This window comes from Schistocerca nitens, chromosome 2 (genome assembly GCF_023898315.1).
Source record: "Schistocerca nitens isolate TAMUIC-IGC-003100 chromosome 2, iqSchNite1.1, whole genome shotgun sequence".
In the NCBI taxonomy this organism is placed as follows: domain Eukaryota; kingdom Metazoa; phylum Arthropoda; class Insecta; order Orthoptera; family Acrididae; genus Schistocerca; species Schistocerca nitens.
The window spans coordinates 408,877,342-408,890,246 of NC_064615.1; the positions used below are offsets into that span (position 1 = coordinate 408,877,342).

At 48.5% G+C, this 12,905-nt stretch overlaps 1 protein-coding gene across 1 annotated transcript in view; it reads left to right on the plus strand.

Annotated features, from left to right (window-relative positions):
- Window positions 1–12,905, plus strand: part of LOC126235055 (uncharacterized) — a 671,255-nt gene that overhangs the window by 642,172 nt on the left and 16,178 nt on the right. The window contains exon 15 of the mRNA XM_049943791.1: window positions 1,963–2,103. Within this exon, the coding sequence (XP_049799748.1) occupies window positions 1,963–2,103 (141 nt within the window). The remainder of the gene's footprint in view (window positions 1–1,962; window positions 2,104–12,905) is intronic.

Here is a 12,905-nt window from a genome sequence, read left to right on the forward strand (position 1 = left end):
TTGTAATAGCTCATTAAATTGGCATTTATTTCATGTTAATGATTACATACTATTATGTAGCAATGTACATGATAGTTTTAATAGATTTCCCAGTAAAGGGAGGAGGGGGTGAGAAATGCATATTTGAATGGTGGGAGGGGGAGGGGTGGGAAGTGAGACCACTACTTACAAATATTTGGGGGGGGGGGCCTAATTCTAATTATCGGAGGGGCAGGGGCCACAAAGTACCTTCGCATGCCTGAGTCGCACTTCTGCTTTTGCAGTGAAGCCCCATAGTGAAGAAGAGGCGGCACAATTTTCACATCTAAATTTTATCCCAGAGACTATCCAGTTTACGATAGAAGTGAAAAAAGTCTACAGTTCCTAGATATCTTAGTCATTCAGAAAGTGGACTGATCACTAGGGCATTCAGTTTACCATAAGCCTACGTATATAGACCTACATTTGCAGGCATCTAACTGACATTGCTCTTATCAAACTATGAGCATCCTTTGGATGTTGATACACTGGGCATATGCTGTAACTGCTAGAGAAAGCCTTGCATTAGAGCTGGAACAATTACAGTCTGTGGTGAAAGATAGTGGATATACTCCACAACAGATCAGCACCGCTTTAAGAAGGAAAAAACATGACCGCTTACAAGATCGAGAGGAGAAGGAACTGTTCAAGTCCAAGGCCTTTTTTTTCATATGTTATCAACTATCTCACTGAAATTAGACAGAATCTTGAAGAAACATTATGATAAAGTAATCTTCCATTCACCTACAAAGACGTGTGCTTTTCTGAGCATGGTAAAGTATAATCTGGGTTTGCAGGATGCTGAAATCTGTGGAATAAAATGGCAGTGTGGCAAAATCTACATTGGTCAGACCACACACAAATTATGTGAAAGGTGCATGAAATGTGATTTCCACACTCATGTTTTGCAGCCAGTAAGTCAACAACAGCCAAGCATTGCATCTCCAAACGACATTCTATGGATTATTCTGCCAAGGAAATCTTGGACACAATGATTAAATTATTAAGGAATGTTTGTTGGATGATCTTATTAATCAGGAGGAGGAGATCAACTGGATAGGTGTGAGACCCAGTGATTTATTTCATGTCTTCAGAAAGACAGCAGTTTACACTTAATGAAATGTTTAGCCACAGATAATTTTATTATGTTGACATTCTGCAGTCCTGCAACTCAACAGAGGAACTGCCTGCAATATCACCATTACGCATGGGCCTGCACACAGGAGCATTATTCAACAGAGGCCACTTATACGGCAGTAACCTATGTGCACACACCTTCATGCCAGTTGTTGGTATAAACTTAGTGGCATGCACCAGCAACCTCCAGTATAACTCATTCACCTGAAGATGAATAGGTGACAGCCAAAATATCATAGCAAGATGTTGATGTCACCTGGTTGCAATCCTTGGAAACTCGTGGAATGCTTTTGATGCCGGGAAGACTTCAAGAATCACATCAGCTACTATGTTAAATCAATTCCTGTGCACCTATGACCATATTATTGCAGAAAAGTTTTGCTGACAGAAGGATTTATTTACGTGTACAATGTTTTTAATATAATGGATTATAAACAAGTTAACCGTAATATGAAGAAATACTTTCACTGCTGTTTGCAAGTACGGTCTGACGGAAGAGCCAGTACGCATTGATACCTCATCTGGTTTGCCTAATCACATGACTTTGTTATCAATCACCTGTGGTTGGTTTCTTTGCCAAAATGAAATGCTATGATATGTGACACATGGTACAAAATTCCTCTGGAAATGATTAATAAGTTGTGTACATCCAATTAATTGTTAATTAGAGCAGGTTTGAGGCAGTATATGGTGCTCAATTTTCAGTGTCAGATTAATCCATCTGTTATGTTTTTTTTTATTATTTTGATAACCATCCATATGACACTAGAAACTATAACAACTTATCTGGAGTTTTTTTTTTATCAGATTGGGACCTAGTGTTGGAAGGTGATGTGCCAGAGCAGATAAGCCAAGATACTGATGCAGAACCCGATGTCAAGAAGGCATCATCTATTGAGCAGTTTGACTTTTATAAGCTGAGCAGCGTGGATTACGACTTTGCCTCTGGTATGACAAAGTTTATCATGGTTTAAAATGTTCTAATCCTGTTCTGATGTGGTTGTTTGTAACATCTTAGTATAGTGCATATGTTAAGTACTGCAGTTTAATTTTTAGGAAATATATAGAGATAGATGTAATTGGAAGGGTTTTCATGAACATCATAAATTCTTGATTTATCACCTTATGTTGGTGAAACCTTGTTTACACTGCACCGTAAATACCTATACTGTGTCCAACATTTTGCAGTTGTCTAATTTTGAAGTTTAGACAGCTTTGTTGTGCCTTTACTCCCTTGCAAATATCAATCCTCTATCCATATATTCATTTAATAAGTAATAAAACCATGCATTTGTAAACCAAATTCACAGTATGATTTGTACAAGACAGTGAAATTCTCTGTTGATGTTTCTGCAGAACAACATGCACTGTGTGACGTATCCTCATTAGCCTTCATGTGAACTTCCTCTTGCAGACTACAATTTTATATTAATTGTGTTAAAAGTTAAAAAAAATTAAAATAATTGCGGCCACAGATGGGCAAGCAACACCCTAAACTTTTTCTGAATTGCTTGTATGAGAGGGGAGTGGGGTTGGAGGTGCAGGGGATGACACACAGTATGAGGTATGGCCACATAATATATTAATTCTACTGCTTACTATAAGTATTGCACTGCTTTTTAATAAATGGACCAATTGCCCACTACCAAAACTGTGCCCAGAATCAAGATTGACCATCCAATAGTAGACCACAGCATTGAACATATGGTCATCTTAAAAAGCTTCTTTGCAACCAACACTATAGAATAAACCCCCTGCCAACAAACACACACACACACACACACACACACACACAGTGTCTCAGAATTATGCAGCTGAGAGAGTTAGGTTTATAGGTCAGAATTAACAATTCTTCTTCATGTTCATAAACTGTATTTTATTGTCTTGACAGAAATTTTGTATGGAACAGACATTAATTTTTCCTACTTTTTTGATAAAATCCTTTGCTCTGTAAACCATGGTATAATACAAGGAAAAAGCTCCCTTAAAATGAGAGTAGCAGTTTCTGGTTTCACACTATGTTGGAACTACTGTCCTAAATTTGTATTGTGTGGAAGTGATACTACATTGGCACTGAATTCATGTGCACTTACTGTTATAATTAAAGTACAGTTACTCACAGAGGTCCAGTGAGGGCTGTAATTATTTTATGGCAGTAAAACTTGGTAGACATGGTAATGTGTTAATGTCAAACTGCTTTCACACTGGAAAAATTAGTTCCAATTGCAGCCACCAGATAAACATCTGGCAGTGTTCATTATCTCATAGATATCTCCAGTTCTCATATGGAACAAACTGCGTGTGCGCAGTTAATAATAAAATCAACATTTTGCTTTTGTCAGTTGTTTGACCTTTTCTGCCCATGTCCCATTTCTAATCCATTACATATGGAAACGTATACGTATGTCTGTCTTGCATTCACTTCAACAGATTTGCATCTGGTGGCCAAAATTGGAACTATTTTTTTTTCCAGCGTATATCAATTCCGTATGAATGCATTAGCATATCTACTGAGTTTCACTGCCTTTTGATAATTACAGCCCACACTGGATCTCCACGAGTTGCTACACTTCAATTATAGCCACCCAGTACAAAATTTAAATTCAGTTGAATAATACTGCAGTAGCCACCAGAAAGATCGCGGGAGGCGCACATCAGCACGGCGCGTCACGGACGGTAGTTGCCGCAAGTAGAGTCCCGTCCACCAGAGGGCACGCGAGAATTCGGACGCGACCTCTGCCGGCGTAACAACAACAACAACAACAACAACAACAACTCAGGCAGCACGGGCTGTGCCCAGTCAGTTAACATCGAGCATGCCTAGGGCACAGTCCCGGTCTACTCCAAGTGAAGTGCGACGTAAACGTGAACAGTGTTAGTACACAATTGGCGACGAGTAGGGTCGTTCTTTCGCGTGTTGCGTCGTTGTTCCGGTTTCGCAGCTTCTCCACAGCATGGAGGATTTAGTGCGGGTTTTGGTTGAGCAGCAGACGGAGCTCATGGCCACCATGAAACAAGTGCTTCCGGCGTTGCTCTCCACGCAGTCTGTCCACGCAGTCTGCTCCAGCGCCGTTCCCTCCTCCCTTTCCCCCGTATGACGAGACGGCGGAGGAATGGGACGCATATGAACATTGCCTTCGGCAGCATTTCCAGGCGTTTCATGTTGCCGATGCGGAGGTGTGTCGAGCTCTCTTCTTGTCTTGGATATCTCCCTCGCTGTATCAAGTTTTGCGGCAGCTAGCGCCGTTGCAGGAACCCTCGTCCTTGTCTTTTGACGCCCTGTGTTCATTGCTGTCCTCATATTATCGGCGCCGCACGCATGTTGTGGCGGCTAGGGTCGAGTTCTATCAATGCAAGAAACAGCCCCATCAGTCTTACTGGGCGTGGGCCGCTACCCTGCACGGTCTTAGTCACAAGTGTCATTTTGTCACGGAGCAGTCGCGAGAGTCGTATGCCCACATTATGGTACGCGACGTCATTGTTCGTTCGGTCCCTGATAGGGAGGTCTGGCAACGGGCCCTGCAGTTAGAAGACCCTTCCCTCGAGGAAGTCCTGTCCATTGCTCAATCGTATGAAGTCTCTCACGCCGCAGGTCAACAGCTGGAAGTGTGGTGCGACGTCGCTGCGGTTCAGGGCGGCACGGCTGCGTCCGGGGTGGACGACGTGCGAGCGGTACAATCCGGCCGTTACGGCCGCTCCCGCACGGCGCGTAAACAGAATTCCGGCCGCCGACCCCTGTTGCCGTCCTGTGCGTCGTTCTATATACATCATGATCGGTCAGAGTGCCCCCAGCGTTGGGCCGTTTGTCGCAAATGTAATAAAAAAGGTCACATTGCTAAAGTTTGCCGCTCAGCCTCAAAAGAATCGAAGGAAGCAGGTACAGAGGACATGGACGTTGACATTCAGGAAGTTTCATCGGTCCAGGCTCCCGACGCATGGGCACGCAAACTCTTTATCGAGGTGTCGGTTCTGTCGCGCCGGTTACAACCGCAAGTAGATACGGGCGCGGCAGTTTCGTTATTGAATGCACAAACTTATTCCGACCTTGGATCGCCCCCGTTGGCGCCAGTTTACCGGCGTCTTCGTGGTTATGGTAAACAGTTCATTCCCCTACTGGGTCAATTCACTACCGACGTGACTTACAAATCAGTCACTAGGCCTATTACTTTTATTGTTGTCAGTGACGTGAGCTCCGCTAACCTTTTTGGCCTGGATGCCTTTCAAGCTTTCGGTTTTTCTATCGCTGACACCATACAGTTTGTCTCTGAAGATGTTCCCTATCAATCATTGGAATCTTTGATCTCAGACTTTCCAGATATCTTTGAGGAGGGCCTGGGGCGTGTTTCAGAATTTGAAGCTCACTTAACGTTGAAGGCGTCGGCTCGCCCGCGTTTTCTACGTGCGAGGCAGATCCCCTTGGCTCTCCGCCCTCAGGTAAAGGAAGAGCTAGACCGGCTGACAGCCCTAGGGGTCGTTCTTCCCATTTCTTCTAGTGAGTGGGCTTCGCCCCTCATTATTGTAAGGAAGCCCTCAGGAAAATTACGTCTTTGTGGCGATTTCAAGGCCACCATTAATTCCCAATTGGTGGTGGACACCTATCCTTTGCCTCGTGCTGATGAATTGTTCTCCGCCGTGGCGGGAGGCCAATATTTTTCGAAAATAGATCTTTCGGAGGCTTATCAGATACCACTTGATGAGGACTCCAAACGGCTGGCAGTCGTCAACACCCTGTTTGGCCTTTACCAATATCAGCGGTTGGCATTCGGAATATCCAGTGCCCCGGCGATATTCCAGTGTTATCTTGAGCACGTCACGTCGACAATCCCTCATCGTATTAATTACCTGGATGACATAATTGTCACAGGCCGCAGCACGAAGGAACACTTGCACAACCTTCGCACCCTCTTTCTCAAATTCAGGTCTGTGGGCTTGCGTTGCAACCTGCATAAGTCAAACTTCTTCCAACTGTCCATTGAGTATGTGGGCTACACCATCTCTCAGCACGGCGTCCAGCCACTAGGAAGTTTGGTCCAAGGTATCGTCGACCTTCCTCGGCCCGCTTCGCTGAAAAAGTTACAAGCTTTTTTAGGCAAGATAGCCTATTACCACCGGTTCATTCCTAGGGCTTCCACCATAGCCTGCCCCCCGTACTGCCTTCTGCGCAAGGGTGTTCCTTTTGATTGGTCGCCTGCATGCGAGTGAGTGTTCAACTCGTTGAAGGGCCTCCTCACGTCAGCGCCTTGTTTGGCTACTTTTGACCCCCATAAGCCGTTGGTCCTGGCTACAGATGCTTCGCAGTATGGGGTGGGGGCGGTCCTGGCCCATCGCAACGCAGATGGTTCTGAGCAACCACTGGTGTTTTCGTCTAAAACTCTTAGTCCCGCGCAGGCCCATTACTCCCAGGGGGAAAAAGAGGCTTTGGCCATTGTCTATGCTGTTACCAAGTTTCACCCTTTCTTGTATGGCACGAAGTTTCAGTTAATCACTGACCATAAGCCGTTAATATCGTTATTTGGCCCCGCCTCTCAGATTCTGGATAGGGCGGCCCACAGACTACAGCGCTGAGCCTTGTTCCTCTCTAAGTACCATTATGACATTCATTTTCGCCCTACCGGACAGCATTCCAATGCCGACGCTCTTTCCCGTCTTCCGGTGGGCCCGGATCCTAAGTTCGATCGAGACGAGATTATGTGTTTTCATTTGGATGTGGCGTCCCACCAAGCGGTTGATGGCTTCCCGATCACTAGTTCTAGAGTCGCCAGGGAAACGGCAGATGACCCTGTTCTCCGGCAAATAGTTCGCCTCATCAGCAGGGGTGGTCATCCCACCCTACAGGCCGGGCCTCGGACCCTCTTCGTAATTATTTTATTCTATGAGACCACCTCTTGGTCTTGGAAGGAGTTCTCCTTCTGGCTACCAATGATACAGCTCCTCTCGTGGTTGTTCCTGCCAGTTTACGAAGGGAGGTCCTCACATTATTACATGCGGGGCTCTGGGGTGTTTCCCGTACTAAAACCTTGGCTCGCAGACATGTGTACTGGCCCGGTATTGACAGAGAAATTGAGCACTTGGTGGCCGCCTGTTCCCAGTGTGTGAGCCAACAGGCATCTCCCAGGGCAGCGTTCTCTTCCTGGCCGCCGGCAACCCAAGCATGGGAACGTGTTCACATCGATTTTGCGGGCCTGTTTCTCAATGCCCCCCAGGGGGTCCACAACTCTTTTGTGGATACGTGCGTGGCGAGCACGGGGCCCCGAGCCATTGCAGCCTTCTTTCTCTCCCGGGCTGCATTTCCTTTCCCTCCCCCTCCTTTCCCCTCCATGCTCCTTTCCCCTCGCCCTCTCCTCTCCCTCTATTGGTGTCCTTGCTTATGTTGGCCCCCGCTATCCTCCTGGTTCTGTTGGTTTTACACTTCGGCTTTGTTGCATAATCATCTCCTCCTTTTGGCATTCCTTGGTCCCCCTCTGGGGTTTGACCTCCATTACAAAATTTCTCCTCCGTAGTGTGAGCCATTTGGGGAAGAGCACCTTACCTAGTGTCTCCGACGTGCGCCCTCCCAGTACATTCCACCTTTTCTTTCACGTCGTTGTCTGATGCTAGGGTGCATAGCCAGCACGGTAGCCAGCCCGTGTGGTGGGGTCGCTATGTACCCTTTTGGTTGAGCCCCCTGAACACACAGGGATCACACTTCTGATACCTGAGCTGTGACCTCCTCATGCATGCCTTGGAGTAGTTGCTCGTCATCCTGGAGCATCGGAACTCCCGGCAATGGCCGCCGTGCCAGACGGCCCTTGCTGTGGCTGGGTGGCGCCCGTAAGGAGAGCCCCTGATCGGAGTGGGTGGTATCAGGGCGGACGCTATGCGGATGAAACGCATACGGGTCCAAAACTCTGGCCGTTCTTCTGCGGCCGTCTCTCTACGTGGAACTGATTCCTCAAGTGCTGCTTCTCTTGCCCCTTCGGCCTTCCCTTCCATGGCTACCCCCTGGGAAGAGTGTCAGGCCCGTCGTCTAGGGGCAAAACCTTTCCCCCGTTATCTAGTTTGCACTAGGTCTGATGGAGATACTTTCACCAGTGTCAAACCTTTATTCTTTGTGGAACACATTGAAGAGACAAGTTTGGCGAAGTGGACTCCCTGAGCAAGATGCGGTCGGGTTCGTTGCTGATAAAAACTGCTTCAGCTGCCCAATCTGCGGCCCTTCGTGCCTGTACCCATCTTGGAACAATTCCTGTGTCCATTACCCCCCACAAGTCTCTAAATATGGTACAAGGTGTGATTTTTCACAGGGACCTCATCCTTCAAACTGATGAGGAACTTCGGGACAATCTCAGACGGCGGGGTGTTCACTTTGTTCGGCATGTTCAGAAGGGTCCTAAAGACAATCATATTGATACTGGTGCCTTTATCCTGGCCTTTGAAGGGGATACCCTCCCTGAGAAAGTTAAGATTATGGTCTATCGCTGTGATGTGAAGCCGTACATCCCACCTCCTATGAGGTGTTTTAAGTACTTGTGATTTGGCCACATGCCTTCTCGCTGTTCCCAGGACCCTCTCTGTGGTGACTGTGGACATCCACTCCATGAGGGGAGTCCCTGTGTTCCCCCTCCTGTATGTGTAAATTGTCATGGTAGTCATTCTCCACGTTCACCAGATTGCCCAGTATATAAGAAAGAAAGAAAGATACAGGAGTATAAGTCCCTCGATCGTTTAAGCTACACAGAGACCCGTAAGAAATATGCACGACTGCACCCTGTGTCCATCACATCTAGTTACGCCTTGGTTACATCTTCACCCCTTCCTCCCCCTTCCTTACCCCCATCCCGGACCCCTCTCCTCCCCCCCTCCCCTGTGGCTCCCACACCTTCTCCTATGGGCGCTGCTCCCCCTCCCCAGCCGGAGAAGTGTCCCACTCCTTCGGCGTCTGCCGGTCAAGGGCGCCTCTCCCGGGATGCCCCTTCACGGCACCTTCCAGGTCAAAGGTCTGCTGCCGCGCGGCGCCCGCGAGAGCCGCGGTCTGTCGGCCCCCAGGTCGCCCGGTCTCTTTCTGTTCCTGATCTTGCTGCATTTGGCTCCTTTACACCACACAGCCCTCCTTGATCTCAGCCTGAAAAGAAGAAGAAACATAAGTCCCGGGACAAAGAGCCTCTGGTGTCACCGGAGGTCCCTTTCCCGACTTCACAACCGGATTCTGACCTGTTGTTCATGGAGTCGCCCCCTCCTTGTCAGTGACGGGTGGGGACCCGGCGGTATGACTGGATTTAGCGTGTTCAGCCCTCATTTAAACCATCTTTCTGTGGTTCTCCAATGGAATTGTAATGGATACTATTGTCACCTTCCAGAATTGAAATCCCTTATTTCGTCCTACTCTGCAGCTTGTGTGGTTCTCCAGGAATCTCATTTTACTGATGCTCACTCACCGACCCTCCGTGGGTTCCGTGTTTTCTGTCAAAATCGGGTCGGACCCTTGCGGGCTTCTGGTGGCGTTTGTACGTTGGTCCGTACAGACATTGCTAGCACGTGGATTCCTCTCCAAACTACATTGGAAGCGGTTGCTGTTAGGGTCCACTTAGACTCTGCAGTCACAGTTTGCAATCTTTATCTCCCTCCTGACAGGACTCTTACACCTGCTGCCTTAACCACTCTTCTTCAGCACCTTCCTCCTCCCTTCCTCCTCCTTGGGGATTTTAATGCTCATCATCCTTTGTGGGGCAGTGCCTTTCCATCTAGACGAGGTCTTCTTATAGACCAATTTATTGCAGACCACGACCTGTGCCTTCTTAATGATGGCTCCCCTACTCATTTCAGTGCCGGTCATGGTACCTTTTCTGCCATTGATCTTTCTCTTTCTTCTCCCTCTCTCCTCCCTTCATTACACTGGTCGCCACACGACGACCTTTGTGATAGTGACCATTTCTTGTTGATTATCACGCTCCCTTCCCGCTCCCCGATGGACAGGTTACCTCGTTGGTCTTTCCACCGCGCCGATTGGCCTATATACACTGCACAGGTCAAGTTTTCTCCCTCTTTGTCGGGTTGTATTGATGACGTCCTACGTGACGTGTCTGACGCGATTGTACGCGCTGCTAACCTTGCTGTCCCGCGCTCATCTGGACCATTTCGTCGCCGGCAAGTCCCGTGGTGGAGTACGGCCATTGCCATTGCCATCCGTGATCGCTGTTGAGCTTTGCAACACTTTAAGAGGCACCCATCCGTAGCCAGCCTTACTACCTTTAAACGCCTTCGCGCTAAAGCCCATTATTTAATCAAACAGAGCAAGCGGATATGTTGGGAACGATTCGTTTCTTCCCTTGGTTCTACTGTCCCTCTGTCACGGGTATGGGCTACACTTCACTCTCTCAAAGGTTGCCATCGGCAGTCCACCCTCCCAGGCCTTCACCTCCCAGATGGCATTTGTACAGACCCATTAGTTCTTGCAGAACATCTTGCGACCCATTTTGCAGTGGCATCAGCGTCAGCCTCCTATCCAGCTGCTTTCCTTCACCAAAAACAGCGGGCTGAAGCTTCCACCTTATGTTTCACCCCTTGTGAGTCAGAATCTTACAACGAACCTTTTACTGAACGGGAATTTCTTTCTGCTCTATCTTCTTCTCATGATACGGCCCCTGGCCCAGATTCCATTCATAACCAACTGCTTCAACATCTCAGTGCTCCACAACGGCAACATCATCTTCGGGTGTTTAACCGTATCTGGCTCCAGGGTGACTTCCCTTCTCAGTGGAGGGATAGCATTGTGGTTCCTGTCCTTAAGCCTGGTAAGGACCCCCTATCTGTTGACAGCTATTGGCCAATTAGTTTGACCATTGTTGTTTGTAAGTTACTTGAACGGTTGGTAGCCCGTCGGCTCACTTGGGTCCTCGAATCTTGGGATCTATTGTCCCCTTACCAGTGTGGCTTTCGAGAGGGACGATCTCCAATCGATCATTTACTTCGCTTGGAATCCGCAGTTTGGCAGGCTTTTTCCCAGCGCCGCCATTTGGTTGCTGTGTTTTTTGACCTTCGCAAGGCCTATGACACGGCCTGGCGCCATCACATCTTACTAACCGTTCATCAGTGGGGTCTTCGGGGCCCACTCCCGATTTTTATCCGCCAGTTCCTGATCCATCGGTCATTCAGAGTTCGAGTTGGTACTGTTTTTAGTTCTCCACGGACCCAGGAGACGGGCATCCCACAGGGTTCTATCTTGAGTGTCCTTCTTTTCCTCATTGCTATCGATGGACTTGTGGCCTCTGTCGGTCCCTTGGTTGCCCCTGCCCTGTATGTGGATGATTTCTGTGTTTGGGTTAGTTCCTCCTCGATGGCATCTGCAGAACGGCAGCTCCAGGTGGCTATACGGCGTGCCTCTGCATGGACCCTCTCACACGGGTTTCAATTCTCTCCTTTAAAATCGCGGGTGGTCCACTTCTGTCACCGTACTACGATCCACCCTGATCCAGAGCTCTATCTCACTGCACAACGATTGCCTGTGGTTCCACTGTTTCGTTTCCTGGGTCTTCTTTTCGACAACAAGCTCACTTGGCTGCCCCATATCAGACTCCTGAAGGTAGGATGTTTCCGTAAACTCAATGTCCTTCGCTTCCTTGCCCACTCCTCTTGGGGTGCGGACCGTTCCCTCCTCCTCCGTCTTTATCGTGCTCTAGTTCTGTCTCGTTTGGACTATGGTTGTCAAGTTTATGGTTCAGCTGCTCCTTCCACACTGCATGTGCTGGATCCAGTCCACCATCGTGGTATCCGTTTGGCCACCGGTGCCTTCCCTACTAGCCCTGTTGATAGTCTCCTGGTTGAAGCTGGGATCCCCCCCCTTTCTGTTCGGCGGTCCCAGCTTCTGGTGTCTTATGCCCTCACTATCCGTTCTTCTCCCACTCATCCTTCCTATTCTATCCTGTTCCCAGACCATGGACGTCGCCCACCCGACTCCCGCCCTCGGGCGGGTTTACCGGTTGGGCTGCACCTTGCATCTCTTTACCGTGATTTTCAGCTTCCTTCTTTGTCCTGTCTTCCTCGCTCCCTCCCCTCCACCCCTCCTTGGTTAGTTCCTTGGCCTCGAATTCGGATGGATCTCCGCCGCGGTCCGAAAGATTCCATCCCCCCGGTGGTGTTCCGTTCCTTTTTCCGCCAAATTTTATGGGAGTTTCGGGATGCTGTTGTTTTTTCCACTGATGGCTCTAAATCTGCTGATCATGTTGGGTATGCCTTCACGTCCTCTGTTGGAACGGAAAATCATCTGCTGCCACCTACATGTGGGGTGTTTACTGTGGAATTGATGGCAATTTCCTGGGCCCTTACCTTTATTAAACAATCCCCACACAACCGCGTTTTGTTATGTACGGACTCGATGAGTGGCCTTCTTGCTACTGACCGGTGTTTTTCGCGCCATCCCTTGGTCTCTGCCATCCATGACCATCTCGCTGATATTCACCGTGCTGCTTGTTCCATTGACTTCATGGGTCCCTGGCCATGTGGGTATCCCAGGTAATGAGCTCGCTGATCGTTTGGCTGGGGGAGCAGTTACTTACCCCCCGTTTTCTGTAACCCCTCCTGCAGCGGATTTACGGCTTCACATCAAATCCCACTTCGCACAGTCATGGGCCACTTCTTGGGAGGCTACTCCCCTGTCTAATAAACTTCGTGCAATTAAGGTGACACCAGGCCCATGGCGTTCTTCCTTTCGCCTCTCCTGAAAGGACTCGACCACACTGTGTCGTCTCCGCATTGGCCATACCAGGCTGACCCAT